The 13,813-nt window shown below is 49.7% G+C and overlaps 1 protein-coding gene across 1 annotated transcript in view; it reads left to right on the top strand.

Annotated features, from left to right (window-relative positions):
• The window catches only part of TNPO1 (transportin 1), a 1,561,564-nt gene that overhangs the window by 1,515,356 nt on the left and 32,395 nt on the right, over window positions 1–13,813 (top strand). Inside the window, exon 23 of the mRNA XM_086960799.1 lies at window positions 3,957–4,099. Coding sequence (XP_086816925.1) covers window positions 3,957–4,064 — 108 coding nt within the window. The 3' untranslated portion in view covers window positions 4,065–4,099. The remainder of the gene's footprint in view (window positions 1–3,956; window positions 4,100–13,813) is intronic.

The raw sequence follows: 13,813 nt of genomic DNA, 5'->3' as shown, positions 1-13,813 counted from the left end.
CCGGACATCTTCCTCCTGGTCGCCTGCAGCATTTTTCTTCAAGGCTCCATAGACTTCGACGTGGAAACCCGACTCGACTTCGCACCTATGCACCCGCAGCCTGTGGGTGAGGTAACGCGAGCATTTCGGTGCTCAAGGGTAGCTTGACTATCCTAGTGTCCAGTTCCATTGTCGTTTCAGTCCTATCTAGTCAGGAACGTCCGTACTCACCTTTTCTTTAAACTGTACTGTCCATAGATGTTTGTACGCATCTCGCGTGTGAGTTCACACTCTGCACACGCGCTCCGTGGGCCTCCTATTACTTACCTCAAGTTAGTATAGCGTGGTCCCAGCGATCCTACAATCTCTGGACAGCTCCATTCCTTTAATTGACTTTCGCATTCCATTTATTTAGTATATGGTTTGTCGTGCCCCTAGGGCAACATTGTAAATCGTGCAACTTAAACGTATTTTTCCTAAGAGTTTGTCATGGGCTTAGCCCTCTGACCTCATAAAAGAGTTCAGAGGTGTATGTTAGATAATAAATAACTGTTTATTTTTATAACTACCTGTGTGGTGTCCTTTTCATTTGTTATTTAAAGGTTATATGTGGTAAAACAGCTGGCTTCACATGCCATAAAGAGTTTAGCCTAAAGACTGCTTTTGTCCACGCTACTAGGATAGCTGGTCTATAAGGTTGACTTACAACCAATCACCATAAGGGTTATTTGGACTGATACAAGGTGGTCACTAGAACTAGTGAACATCATATATCAGGCCAACTTCTCACACACATGGTGCAAGGAAGTCTTCTTTGCCTAGACGTCATGTTCTAGTTGACATAGTGCACTGCATTGCCTTGTGGTCTCCCTCCAGGTCACCTAATGAGGAGCAGATTCCTCTTGATCGCAATGCACCCTGAGTTCCCTGTTCGTCGATGAATCCACAACAAATTAAGGTGTTTAAGGAGGTAATGGTTTGCATTTTCTGCACTTATCCGCTCCCTTTGGCGCACCTTCAGGACTCATGGATCTTCTGAGGTCTCCAACTGGGTTCCTTCCGACTCATCCACTTCCTTCCTTGCTTCGAGTTCAGCGCCTGCTTCTGTGCCGATTCCATACCCGGCAGCACGATATATGCCAATTTCTGCCGAATCGTTGCAGGCACTAAAACGGGAGGAGGTAATCAAACCTTTAGTTCTTAACCGAAGCCGCTTGAGTTGGCCTCTGACCAGAACCAACTAGCTTTTTTAGTGTTGTTTTCTCCCCATTCTGACGATGACCATTTTTATATGGCTCTATAAAATGTCAGTGGGATGGATACTTCCAGAGATAAGGGGTTGCATCGCCCCTCCTCTGAAGCAAACCATCTCCAGGTGGATTGTCCTTTGTATAAAGATCTGCGACAGACTGGCTAAGAAGCAGCCTCCGAAGGCCCACCAGTTACCACAGCATTAGCATGTGGAGTACCTGTAAGTGACATATACCAGGCTGCGATGTAGGCATCAGTTTACACTTTCATAAAACAGTACTGCCTGGATAACCAGGTCCGGTGGGACGGGCTCTGTGCCTGTTCTGTAATGCATGACTTCCTAGTCTGAGCCGTTCCACAGACCTGCTCGTAAGTGAGGAATCTGTGGTGAGAAGTATCCATCAGAAAAACAAGTTATTCACCTTCAATAATGCTCTTTCTGGTTGATACTCAAACCAGAGATTTCTCACTGACCACCCACCTTCACCCTTTTGGTCAAGGCTAAACAGTTTCCAAAGTACAGATCTGTGCAGTGACATAATCCGATTACTAAAGGCTCCACATCTGACGGCGCTGATGGTTATCAGAAAGAATCTGACGTCACGTGGAAGAGATGGTTATATTGTGGCTCCATGACACTTCTAAGGGGGAACAGACCTGACGTTAACCCCCTCGATGCCACCTACTGGTGTTAAAGGAATTGCCAAGAAAAAAATCTCCTAATCCATTCTGCTGCCTGGAGGTATTCACAAGGTGAGCACTCTGTGGTTAGATTACCCACCAGAAACAGTGTTATCAAAAGTAAATAACTTGTTCATCGTTCTTACTCCTCTCCTAGCATTGTTTCCTCAGTCAAAGCAAAGTGAAATACCAGAACCCTGCAGTCAACTCTATGCTTTTTCTCCTGATTTCTTTAAAGTGCTTGGTCTGTCAAGATCGTGAGGATCAAATAATGAATACCAGTTGCAGAGAACCATATATAATGACTGAAGCATTATAGACTTGAATGTCCAAATGACTGCAGGCAGTATTCACTACCTTTTATTGGTCAAATGATTGTGTTTGGCCATAATTGACGTGTTTGTGATATTAAAAAACTGAACCAGATTCTAATTGAGTAGCATTTCTCGTTACATGCATTTATCTTCAAATGGTATGGAGAGGTAAACCGGACCGATGCTTAAAGCTTCAACATCTCTCACTTTCTAACTCCACCAAGTAAATAGCCACGTTATGATCAGTGCCATCTCTGTCCTGTTCAAGGCTAAAGGACATTCTGAATTATCTTCAAAGAAATCTTACAGCCTCAAAATCACTCATTTGCAAATTTAGCTTAGTGGACACTTTTTTAATACCATCAGCGATTCCTTTGTATCTACTACTCACTACGCTTTCCCTTAAATTCGGTCATAAATGTTTCAGCCTTAAGATTCTTAGGGTCAGATAAGGTTCAGATGCGTTGTGGCTTTTGTATACATTTTTCTCTTACGGTTTTCAGTTCCTTATCCTACACATTATCCACCCCATTGATTTAGTGGAGAAGTGTGGCTCAATGGTTAGAGCGGCAGACCCTGATGCAGAGGTCTAGCCCGCGACCAGGGTTCAATTCCCCGCCTCGGCGGGTCTTGGGCTCAAAATTCCACGGACCTGATTATTCTCGCCTCGGTACCTATTCCAATCATGGAGTCCCACTCTGCAACTCTAGGCAATAGCTTGCTTAATCGCCACGACGGCCCCCACAACGCTAAGGATGCCTGGCCTCCACCTTGGGGGTGCCCAGGAGTGGACGCCTCACAGGGAAAGCCAGGATGGGTTCCACAGCGGTATTCGTACAAGCGCCTTGAGACCCTTGCGGGTGAGTAGTTCGCTATACTAGTATCAATTTACATTTACATTACATTACATTCACTCCTTATTACCGATTACATATTCTAATTGCTCATGTTTATTATGAATAGCAGTTTTTACCTGTACGTGTGTATTTTATTTGTCTTATTTTGAGAGATGTTTTGATACATTTTTAAGTGCTGCAGGATTCCACAAGCAGGCAGAAGTATTTGGCTTTCCCTATTTTAATGAAGATAACTGTGATGAGCCATGGTATTGAGTAACTTCTGCGGTTTGTAGGTAAATCTTTTAATTGGATTGTTTTTTCAGTCAGTCTCATTCACACAGCACATGTATGTTTTTCAACATGTTTGCCTCTTGAAGAGGCTGCCTGGAACACATGCAAAACTAGAGCTTTACACAAACCTGTAATAAAACATGTGTGACTGGAGGTTTTCTTTTGAAGCGTGGATCTAATACAGATACAAGTTCTTAGAGGAATCTAACATAGAGATGTGCAGGTGACAGATAGGCTACCTTACCTGATGAGGTATCTTAATGCTGTCCGACTCAATTAAATGACATATAGAGCATCCTAAGCCATAGCGTCCCAGAATGCACATGATGATTGAATGGAAGTTTGGAGAACTAGGCAGTTGTTGATTGAGTGGTAGTAAATGATGTCTAATTTATGCTATTACCCATATTTACATTGCTACAAATATCTTATACAGTATCTTAAGTCCCTGAATCCAGCCGTTGGAGAGGTCTGCTATGAAATTTCAAAGCATGTATATTGCCTGAAGATATTATGATATTGAAGATATGTTGAGAAAGTAATTTGATTTGGCAAGATTATTTCTTGTTGCTCAAGTCTTGGGTGTCTTTTGTGTTTGCAGATTCTTCACGGATTTAAGGACCAAGTAGGGGATGACAATTGGAGGCGCTTCTCAGATCAATTTCCACCTCCCCTCAAAGAACGTCTTGCAGCGTACTATGGAGTTTAAGCTCTTATGCTGTAGCTGCAGTGTCATCATTAGGGGTAAGTCATTGCAGTACATACATTGGCAACTATTTGCTCTTACTCTGTGAAATGTAAAAGAACCTTAATAAACCAGAATGGTGCTTTAAGGAAACTATCAGTTTGGCATAGTTCAATTGTTGTCATTGCATCTGAAGTTGTGTGGATGCAAAAATAATATTGAAGGTGAACGAGGAAAGTACACCCATGACAAAACTACCCCACCTTCCTGAATTGTCAGCGACTGATAATGACATCACCCGAGTTCCCAGCTGGTAAGAAAAATCATGGTAAGATGAGTGGAGAGCACCTAATGCAATACAATCCTGTTTGATGTCTGAACTTTTTATCTGAAAGAAACACGTTAGTATTAGATTCCTTACCTTAGAATATCCCCAGGCGTCAGACTGGATCCGAGAATGTTTGCGTAGCAATACCCCTGCGCGTCGTCTCTGGCTCCGCGTCCGTCGTCTGCGTCGTCTGCACCGGAATGACGTCGGAGTACTTAGACGCCGCCCATGCGCGCTGACGTCAGTTCTTCTTTTTTCCGCGCCAGCTAGCGCAGATCCGGAGAAGCTCTACCCCTTAGTCACTTTTTGACTAAAACTTTTTTGATCATTTTTGATCTTCTTCGAGTCGCTCTCGACTCTTCAGGTGCCGGTAGGGATGCCCGGGTTCAAACCCTGCTCGAAGTGTAGTCGACTGATGTCGAGTACCGACCCCCATCGCTGGTGTCTGCAGTGCCTAGGCCTCGACCACGACGACCGTTCCTGCTCCGACTGTCGAGCTCTGACGTCGAAGGCTAGGCGGGAGCGGTCCCGCAAGCGGCTCGAGCTCCGACAGTCGGCCCCGCGGCATTCGAGGTTACAGTCCCATGGGAGGTCGAGGGATCGGTCGCGGGGACGGAGCCCTCGCAGCTCTGGAAGTCGGCATCGGTCTTCTGGTTCCTCCTCAGGTAAGAGGCATGAGAGGTCGGAGCGGCGTCATCGCTCCTCCGACCGCCCCCTGCGCTCGTCCGACGCGGCCGGGGTTTTGGGTGGCACCACCCACGCGGCTCCGCAGCAGTCGCTAGCGCCGCATCCTGCCCCACACCTTCGGGTCCCTGAACAGGGTGTGACGCCGGAGGAGATCGAGCGGTACCTCATGGCCATGAGGTCGCTCTCTTCTCCACCGGACCCACGGGGCCTTCGGGCCCAGTGGGTCCGGCTCCGGGGCCTGGCGGGTGGCGTGCTTAGGCACCGACGCCGCAGACTGCTTCGGCCCCGGTGCCGCAGGCCCCGGCCGGATCCGGATCCGGGTCGACGCCGGTCGACCTTACGACCTCACTGGCGCCGCCCCCAAGGGTGTCACCACCGGCGCCGACTTCGGCCGACGCCGGCCCCAGTTCTTCTGTCAATCCCATTCAGCCGTCGACACGGCCCCGTTGGGCGCCGTACGAGACGGCTTTGGGTACATTCTACTTTAATGAACGGGCCCCAATTGTTGATCCTGGCTACCAGGCATTGGGTGATGAAGAGGACTGGGAGGGCTCTGAGGACCCTCTGACACAGGAGTGTCAGGACCAAGCGGACTGGACAGAGGAGCTTGGGGAAGCCAGCGGCCTGGATCTCTCTCCGGACACTGGTTTTGTCACCCCTCCAACCGTGGCTACGGAGGAGGGGGCAGCCTATAGCGTAGTTCTGATGCGGGCAGCGGCCGTGAGGACTAATCTCCTCACTGAGGTCCTCAAACCGCAGTCAAGCTCGGTCGAGCCTCTGCTGCCGTTCAATGAGGCCTTATGTGACGTTCTGCTGGGCACCTGGTCCAATCCCGCCTCAGGACAGCCGGTGGACAGGAACGTGGCCAGACGCTACCGCCCGGCTCCGGGTGACCCAAGCTTCCTGTCGACCCATCCCACCCCCGAGAGCCTGGTTATCCAGGCCTCTAACTCCCAGACCGCGTTCCCGTCGACCCCTCCCGACAGGGTATCCAAGAGGTTTGAACAATTTGGCAAGAATGTGTTCTCGTCCCTTAGTCTGGGACTGCGGTCAGTTAACACCGCATGCCTCTTGGGCCGCTACACCCACACCCTGTGGGACACGGTTGCGGACATGCTGCCACAATGCCCTGAGGAGGTCAGGGCTAAACTCGCCCAAGCCCTGGCGGAGGGTCGAGATGCGGCACGGTACTCTATCCGGTGCGGATTGGATACCACCGATACGCTAGGCAGAGCAATGGCCACGACAGTGGCGGTCAGACGCCACGCCTGGCTACGGTGCGCCAATTTTTCGGCCGATGTCCAGGCCACGCTTCTGGACATGCCGTTTGATGGCCGTCGCCTGTTTGGCGACCAGGCAGACCACGCGCTTGAGCGCTTTAAGGACTCCAGGGCTACGGCTAAGTCCTTGGGCCTCTCGGCCCTGCGCCAGCAAATGGGTGCCTTTCGAGGCCAAGGAAGGGGCGCCCCCACACGGTCCGTCAGCCACACGCCGCAGCAGAATGTCTAGCGCGGTGGCGGCCGTGGGAACCGCCGGGGAGGCGGTCGGGATCCAAGGCGAGGCCAGTCCGCACCCGCTCCCGCAGCCCCGCCTCAAAAACTTCCTAGTCCCAGTTTTCAGGCCCATGTGACGCCAGTGGGGGGTAGGGTCCGCCATCACCTCTTCCACTGGCGCACAGACACATCGGACAGGTGGGTGCTGCAAATCGTCCGAAGGGGCTACTCTTTCCCCTTCGAGTCGACCCCTCCAGCCATGCCACCGCAGTACCACCGCGTGTCGGGGGACCACTTGCAACTTCTGCAGGAGGAAGTTACGGACCTCTTGGCCAAGGGGGTCATCGAGCGCGTTCCTGGGCCAGAAGTAGGGTGTGGTTGCTACTCCCACTACTTTCTGGTACCTAAGAAGGGCAAAGGGGGCCTACGCCCTATCTTGGACCTACGGAGCGTCAACGGCTTCCTCCGGAAGGAGAAGTTCAAAATGTTGACTTTAGCTCAAGTCTTGGCTGCCTTAGACCCGCAAGACTGGATGGTGGCGTTGGACTTGCAGGACGCCTACTTTCACATCCCCGTCCTGCCGGCACACCGACGTTACCTGCGGTTCACGGTAGGCCTCGAGCATTTTCAGTTCACTGTGCTCCCCTTTGGCCTTACCAGCGCCCCACGGGTGTTCACGAAGGTGTTGGCGGTGGTCGCAGCTCATCTGTGCAGGTTAGGGGTGTCAGTCTTCCCCTACCTCCACGACTGGTTGTTGAAGGCGGGCTCGCCCCAGACAGTTATCAGCCACCTCCAGACTACGGCCGACCTCCTGCACTTGCTGGGGTTCTCCATCAACGTGCCGAAGTCGCACCGGTGTCCCTCTCAGAAGCTCCTCTTCGTCTTAGCGGTTCTGGACTCGGCGCATTTTCGGGTTTATCCACCCGAACAGCGGATTCAGGATATACAGGCCCTGATTCCTATCTTCCAGCCTTTATCCCGAGACTCGGTCAGGTTGACGCTGCAGCTTCTGGGGCTGATGGCCTCCTGCATCCTTCTGGTACATCACGCCCGGTGCCGGATGCGGGCTCTGCAGTGGGACCTGAAGCTTCAGTGGGCCCAGCATCAGGGCAGCTTCTCCTATCATGTCTTGATCTCGGAGGGCACTGCGAGACAACTGCGGTGGTGGCCTACGGACCACGATTGGGTCAGTGGCAGATCCCTCTCCCTACCCCACCCGGAGCACGTGGTTGTGACGGACGCGTCACTCCAGGGCTGGGGAGGCCACATGGGAGAGGCGGAGATCAGAGGCCTCTGGTCTCCGGCGGAGTCCCGGCTCCATATCAACCTTTTGGAGCTGCGGGCGATTAGTCTAGCACTGAAGGCATTCCTCCCCTCTGTCCGGGGGAGTGTAGTGCAGGTGTTCACGGACAACACCACCGCCATGTGGTACTGCAACAAACCGGGCGGGTGGGGGTCGTGGACCCTATGCCGGAGGCGCAGCGCCTCTGGCAGTGGCTGGAACATCAAGGCGTGACTCTGGTGGTTGAACACCGGGCAGGCTCTCTGAATGCCAGGGCGGACGAACTCAGCCGTTGGTGCATGATGGATCACAAATGGCGTCTGAACTCGGACGTGGCGCAAGCAATGTTCCCTCTAACTTTTTTCCCCCTGTGTGCGGCAGAGTAAGGTCTCTGTGCACTGCAGCAGAGGCTATGTGCGCCAAGAGCCCGACCCTGCTTGTGGAACAGGGCTGATATCCTCCGGGATCAAGTTTGTGCTCTATAAAACTATATAAATAAATAAGTAGGATGAAAAAAATGGGGGTCTCTCAAAGAGGCGTGACCAATTCAATTAATGGCGTGGCTTAAAAAGCAATTAAGCTAAAAATCCGTGCTTAGCATAGTGTGCTACCAGACTGATATTTAGCTTCTTCTGTCATTGCATCCAGATATATAATACAAGTAACATTACACCTACCAGAAGCCAGGACTATTGGCTTTGTCAATGGTTGTTTGTGGCATAAAGCTGTATAGAATATTGAAAATGCTTCTGCTCTTGTGGTAGAGGTTGTGGCTTAATACTCGAGCTGCCGTCTTAAGAGAGGGGTTTTGAGTCTAAGGGCCAAATAAATATAAAAAATCATGTAAATTGCTCCAATGCCTTTGGATTGAGTTCGCCCTATATAAAACTTGCTGCATTTCTTTTCTAAATGCAGGGCTGTCTTTTGAAAGCACTTATGTTAAATGCAGCCCATGACGGATGCTGTGATCAGGGGGACCAACTAGACCCGAACTTCAGGGGGGCTAACACTCCCAGCCAAGGCTGGCCCAAGCACTGATCCACACTATGCAACAGTGGCCCCCCTCCCCCATTTCCTCCTCCTACATGAATTCCCTCACCACCACTCACCAACAATGCACCTCATCTGTCTACGCTGTTTATGGAAACAATGGTTCTGATGATGCCTAAAGGTCCATTCAGGAGTGACCCTCTGGGGGGCACTAACAATTGAATGTGGGAAATTAATTATTGGAAAGGGAGTGATAAGTAATATACAAAGGAAATCGTAGGGTCAAGTATATACAGGATTTTTTTCAAAAACAATAGTATTCAGGAGCTCACATAATAAGTGACAAGCAGCGTGGTGTGAAAAGTGAAGGTGAAATTAAAATAAAACATCGCATTGCCAACAGTAGTGCGAACTCCTTCGAAAAGTTATACAAAGTAAAAGGAGTTCATGTTGTTGGGGGTCGACAGTGTTTTGAACTCATTTATTTGAGTTCATCATCAGGACAAACATTGGTGAGCAAGCTGAATCTAAAATCATTGGAAGGGGGGTGACAGGAAAATTCTGAACGCAGCTGCGCTGATATGGAAGCAGTTATGAACTCTAATCAAGAAATGAGAGCATGTAAGGCGCGAGGACAAAGCACGATGACAAGTGATAAAGGTACACTTACTGGGTATGAACACAGTTAATTGCATGTATTTGGTGGAATGCGCCTGTGAGACACTGCAGTCCTTAAAGTGAGCGCGTGGAAACCTGGGAGGGAACGGATGGTCAATTAAGTACCAGGTTCAAGGAGTGATGCGAATGGGTGTGAGAAGCTTGTAGAACAGTAAGTGATTTCTGCTGAACATGGGCCTTTTGAAAGTATTTATGTTTATCACAGCGCCCATCAAGGGTTGCATTTAACGGAAATACTTTCAAAAGGCAAACAATCAGCCCCACAGCTTCGCTCTATTTAGAAAAGAAATGCAGCAAGTTTGAAAACACGAACTTGTGTGGTCAGATGATTGATTGTAAACTTGCTGCATTTCTTTTCTAAATAGAGCGCAGCTGTGGGGCTGATTGTTTGCTTTTTGAAAGTATTTCTGTTAAATGCAGCCCTTGATGGGCACTGTGATTAACATAAATACTTTCAAAAGGCCCACAATCAGCATTACAACTGCACACTATTTAGAATAGAAAGGCAGCCGGTGCAGTAGCATTTTATTCCTTACGGGGCAGGAACGCTCTATCGGGATATGCTGTGTGTGCGCGCTTTACACACAGCACTGCGCGCTCAGGAGAACTGAGGTGCGCGCGAGCGCAGCCGCGCAGGTTACAGGGAACAGTGGGCGCAAGGCCTCTTTCAGCAATGGGGAGAGCCTTGTTTAGATCTATTCGCCACAGAAGAATACGCGCAATGTCATCAGTTCTGCGCGTTGGAATTTCCAAGGCGGCACTCGCTCAGAGACGCTTTTCATCGCGAATGGAGGTGCGGTCTATTGTACGCCTTTCCGCCTATACCACTTCTGCCCAGAGTGCTGAAGAAGATCAGGCGCGACCGGGCCCTGGTTATCCTTGTAGCTCCGGACTGGGTACGAAGATACTGGTATCCTGAGCGACTCAGCATGTCGATCCCCCGATTCGTCTGCCTCTTCAGGAGGACCTTCTGTCGCAGCAGCAGGGGATGGTTCTGCACCCGAACCTGTCCAGTCTCCACCTACAAGCTTGGCGATTGAGCGGCGGCAGTTGAGGCCATTTGACTTGCCTCCCGAAGTCTGTGATATCATTCTGGCAGCCAGGCGTCCCTCCACAAAGTCGGTATACGCCTGCAGGTGGAACAGATTTGTGGCATGGTGCACAGCAAAGGCTGTGGACCCACTCTCTGCACCTTTTTCTGAGGTTCTCCTCTTTCTTCTTTCTCTTGCCCAGCAGGGCTCTGCGCTGGGCACTCTCAAGGGGTACCTTTCTGTCCTTTCCTCCTTCTTACGGCTACCTGATCAGCCTTCCTTGTTCAAGTCCCCCATTGTAAATAGGTTTTTGAAGGGCATCACACACATGTTCCCTCCTGTTCCCTTCGTGATGCCCCAGTGGGACTTGAATCTTGTGCTTACTTACCTCATGTGTGCTCCCTTTGAGCTGCTCCATAACTGTCCTCTCCGTCTTCTTACTCTGAAGACTGCTTTCCTGGTTGCCATCACCTCTGCCAGGAGAGTGAGTGAGCTCCAGGCTCTTCTACACCTCCTTTCCTCTCTGTTCATCCGGACAAGGTTGTGTTGCGAACAAGACCTTCCTTCTTGCCCAAGGTTGTCACGGCCTTCCACATCGGGCAGTCCATTACTTTGCCCACCTTCTTTCCGCCTCCGCATCCCTCGAAAGAGGAAGAGAGGCTCCACCGTCTGGACCCAAAACGTGCGCTCTCTTATTATCTAGATCGCACAGGCCAGTTCCGGGTGGATGACCAACTCTTCGTTGGTTACGTGGGCGCTAAGAAGGGAAAGGCGGTGCACAAGAGGACCATCTCGCGGTGGATCATCTTGTGTATCCAGGCATGTTACCCCATGGCCAAAAAGGAGCCCCCTGCTGGATTGCGGTCTCATTCTACTCGGGCCACGGCGACTACAACTGCTCTGGGCCGAGGAGTGCCCTTGCAGGACATTTGCCAGGCAGCTACGTGGGCCTCGCTGCACACGTTTGCACGACACTACTGCCTGGACAGCCAAGTCCGGAGGGATGGCTTCTTTGGCCGTTCCGTCCTCCAGGACTTTCTGGTGTGATTATTTGTTCGCAGACCCACCACTGGGGTTGGTATTGCTAGGGTATCTATTCTAAGGTAAGGAATCTATCACTAACGTGTCTCTTTCAGATGCACAAGTTACTACTTGTGTAACCATATATGTGCAAGAGACATTAGTTATGGATAGATTCCTTACTGACCCACCCATCCTCACCGTTCTGCGAACCGATATCTAGGGTTAAGGTTATCCCCTTTCAGGGCCCTAGTTTCATTGCACCAGTGTTGGTTCTATCATGGCTCTGCGTATCTGGCGCGGAAAAGCTGTGTATCAGAACTGACGTCAGCGCGCATGGGCGGCGTCTAAGTACTCCGACGACGTCATCCCATGTAATGACGCCGACGCCGGACGCGGACGACGCCTACCGACGTGTAGGGGTATATCTAAGCAAAAATTTACGGATCCAGTCTGACGCCTGGGGATATTCTAAGGTAAGGAAACTATCACTAACTAATGTCTCTTACAGATATATCGTTACACAAGTAGTAACTTGTGCGTCATCCCCGAACATTAAAATGGGAATTTTTTCACCAGATTAAATCGGGGCATCAATATTCACAGATGTCATTCAGTCAACTATACCATTGATAAACAATGAAAATAGTGTGGGTGCCATTACACAACTCTGGTGCACCCCTCTCTCTATCGGAAATTTGCCAGTAACCTTGCCCTGGGAACCCCACCGGATTTTGACATAAATATCCTCATGCAATCTCATAATGAGTGTAAGGAGTTCTATGGGCAACCCCATATCCTGCAAAATCACCCACAGGCTGGAGCGGGGAACAAAATCAAATGCTGACTTTAAGTCAACAAAGGCAGCATGTAAGCTGCCTTTACCCAGAGCCACTGTCTTCCAGTGTAATGGAATAAAACTAAACACCTGGTCGATGGTACTGGTGTAAGCCATAAAAACCGCCTGGAGGGAGGATAGTATACTATGCTCTTCTATCCACTCCTGGATCTTATTACGGGTCAACCTCCCCAGAATCTTTTGCAGGGAGTCTATCAGGCTAATTAATCAATAGTTCCCCGGCAATGATTTATCTCCCTTCTTATATACGGGGATTATTTCGGCTCCTTTCCAGGACTTTGGTATTGGGGCACCTTTTGCAACTGTGTTGGCCGGTAGGACTATATATCTGCCCCAAGTAGTTTTATCATGTAAAAACAGGTCGACTGGGACGCCATCTGGGCCCGGCGTACTGCCACCCACCACTGCCTCAAGAGCTAGCGTAACATCTTTACTATTAAAAACATCTTCCACATAAAACACATGGCTGGATACATCTATTTTTAACTCAATAGGACTTAGGGCATATTGTGGTTTAAAGGGCTTAACCCAGTCTTCCTGCGAGACATGGTTTTGTGGCTGTTCACATTTTATCTTTCAATGCGCCTCCACCTCAGATGTTGCCTAAAGGTTCACTGTTAGATCCCCAGCACAAGCAGTTTAATTTTGCCGATTTAGGCTGACATTAGCACCGCATGTTTTTTCAAAAGTGCTGGCAGTTGTGGCACCTTCACTTTGTTGGTCACTGAAACTCTGAATTTCTCTATTTAACTGACTTGTTTGTTAAAGAGTATTGTAGTGGTACTGTAATACATTCAACACAGTGTCACTCCTTCACAACTTGGCTTTACTTGTTGTCTAAAAGTCTCGCCTTACTCTATTGCAAAGGTTAACCTTTGTAGGAGTGTCTCTTTACACAACTCACATGAAAGCTTTCATCTCCTATCTGAAGGTTCTTTATTTTTGAGGAGGTGGTTCTGAAATTCAGCAGCAACTGCTGTTTCGTCAGGTCTTAGATCGACTTGGCCTCGTGCATCATGTATTACACTGTTGCTCCTTGCCAGATGGCAGATAAAGATACTCTGGTGAATCCTGCAACAGCAGAGAATGCCGTGTCTGTGGAGCCTTTCGGCTTGGGTGTAGATGCTAAGAACTGTCCTCTCTGAGCTACACTAGTGGAAGGACCCTTTGTTAGGTCCAACTTTCAGCCCTCCAGAGGCATCTCCTCATTGGGCTTGAGGGCCCATCTGGCTGACATGATGGCACTAGACCTTTGGTCATCCGTCCAAGCAGTACCTGGACAGAAATGTCCTGGAGCTGCAGGCAATACTTCTTTCCTTGAAAAATGTTTGCCTCCTATCTCAGTATTTGCCTTTTAGATTATCAATAGACACTACCAATGTCCATTGTCATCAACAGGATGGTG

The sequence above is a fragment of the Lissotriton vulgaris genome, chromosome 3_1 (genome assembly GCF_964263255.1).
Source record: "Lissotriton vulgaris chromosome 3_1, aLisVul1.2, whole genome shotgun sequence".
NCBI classification, from domain to species: domain Eukaryota; kingdom Metazoa; phylum Chordata; class Amphibia; order Caudata; family Salamandridae; genus Lissotriton; species Lissotriton vulgaris.
The sequence above is the reverse complement of the archived record's forward strand: the minus strand, read 5'-3'. Positions and strand labels throughout refer to the sequence as shown.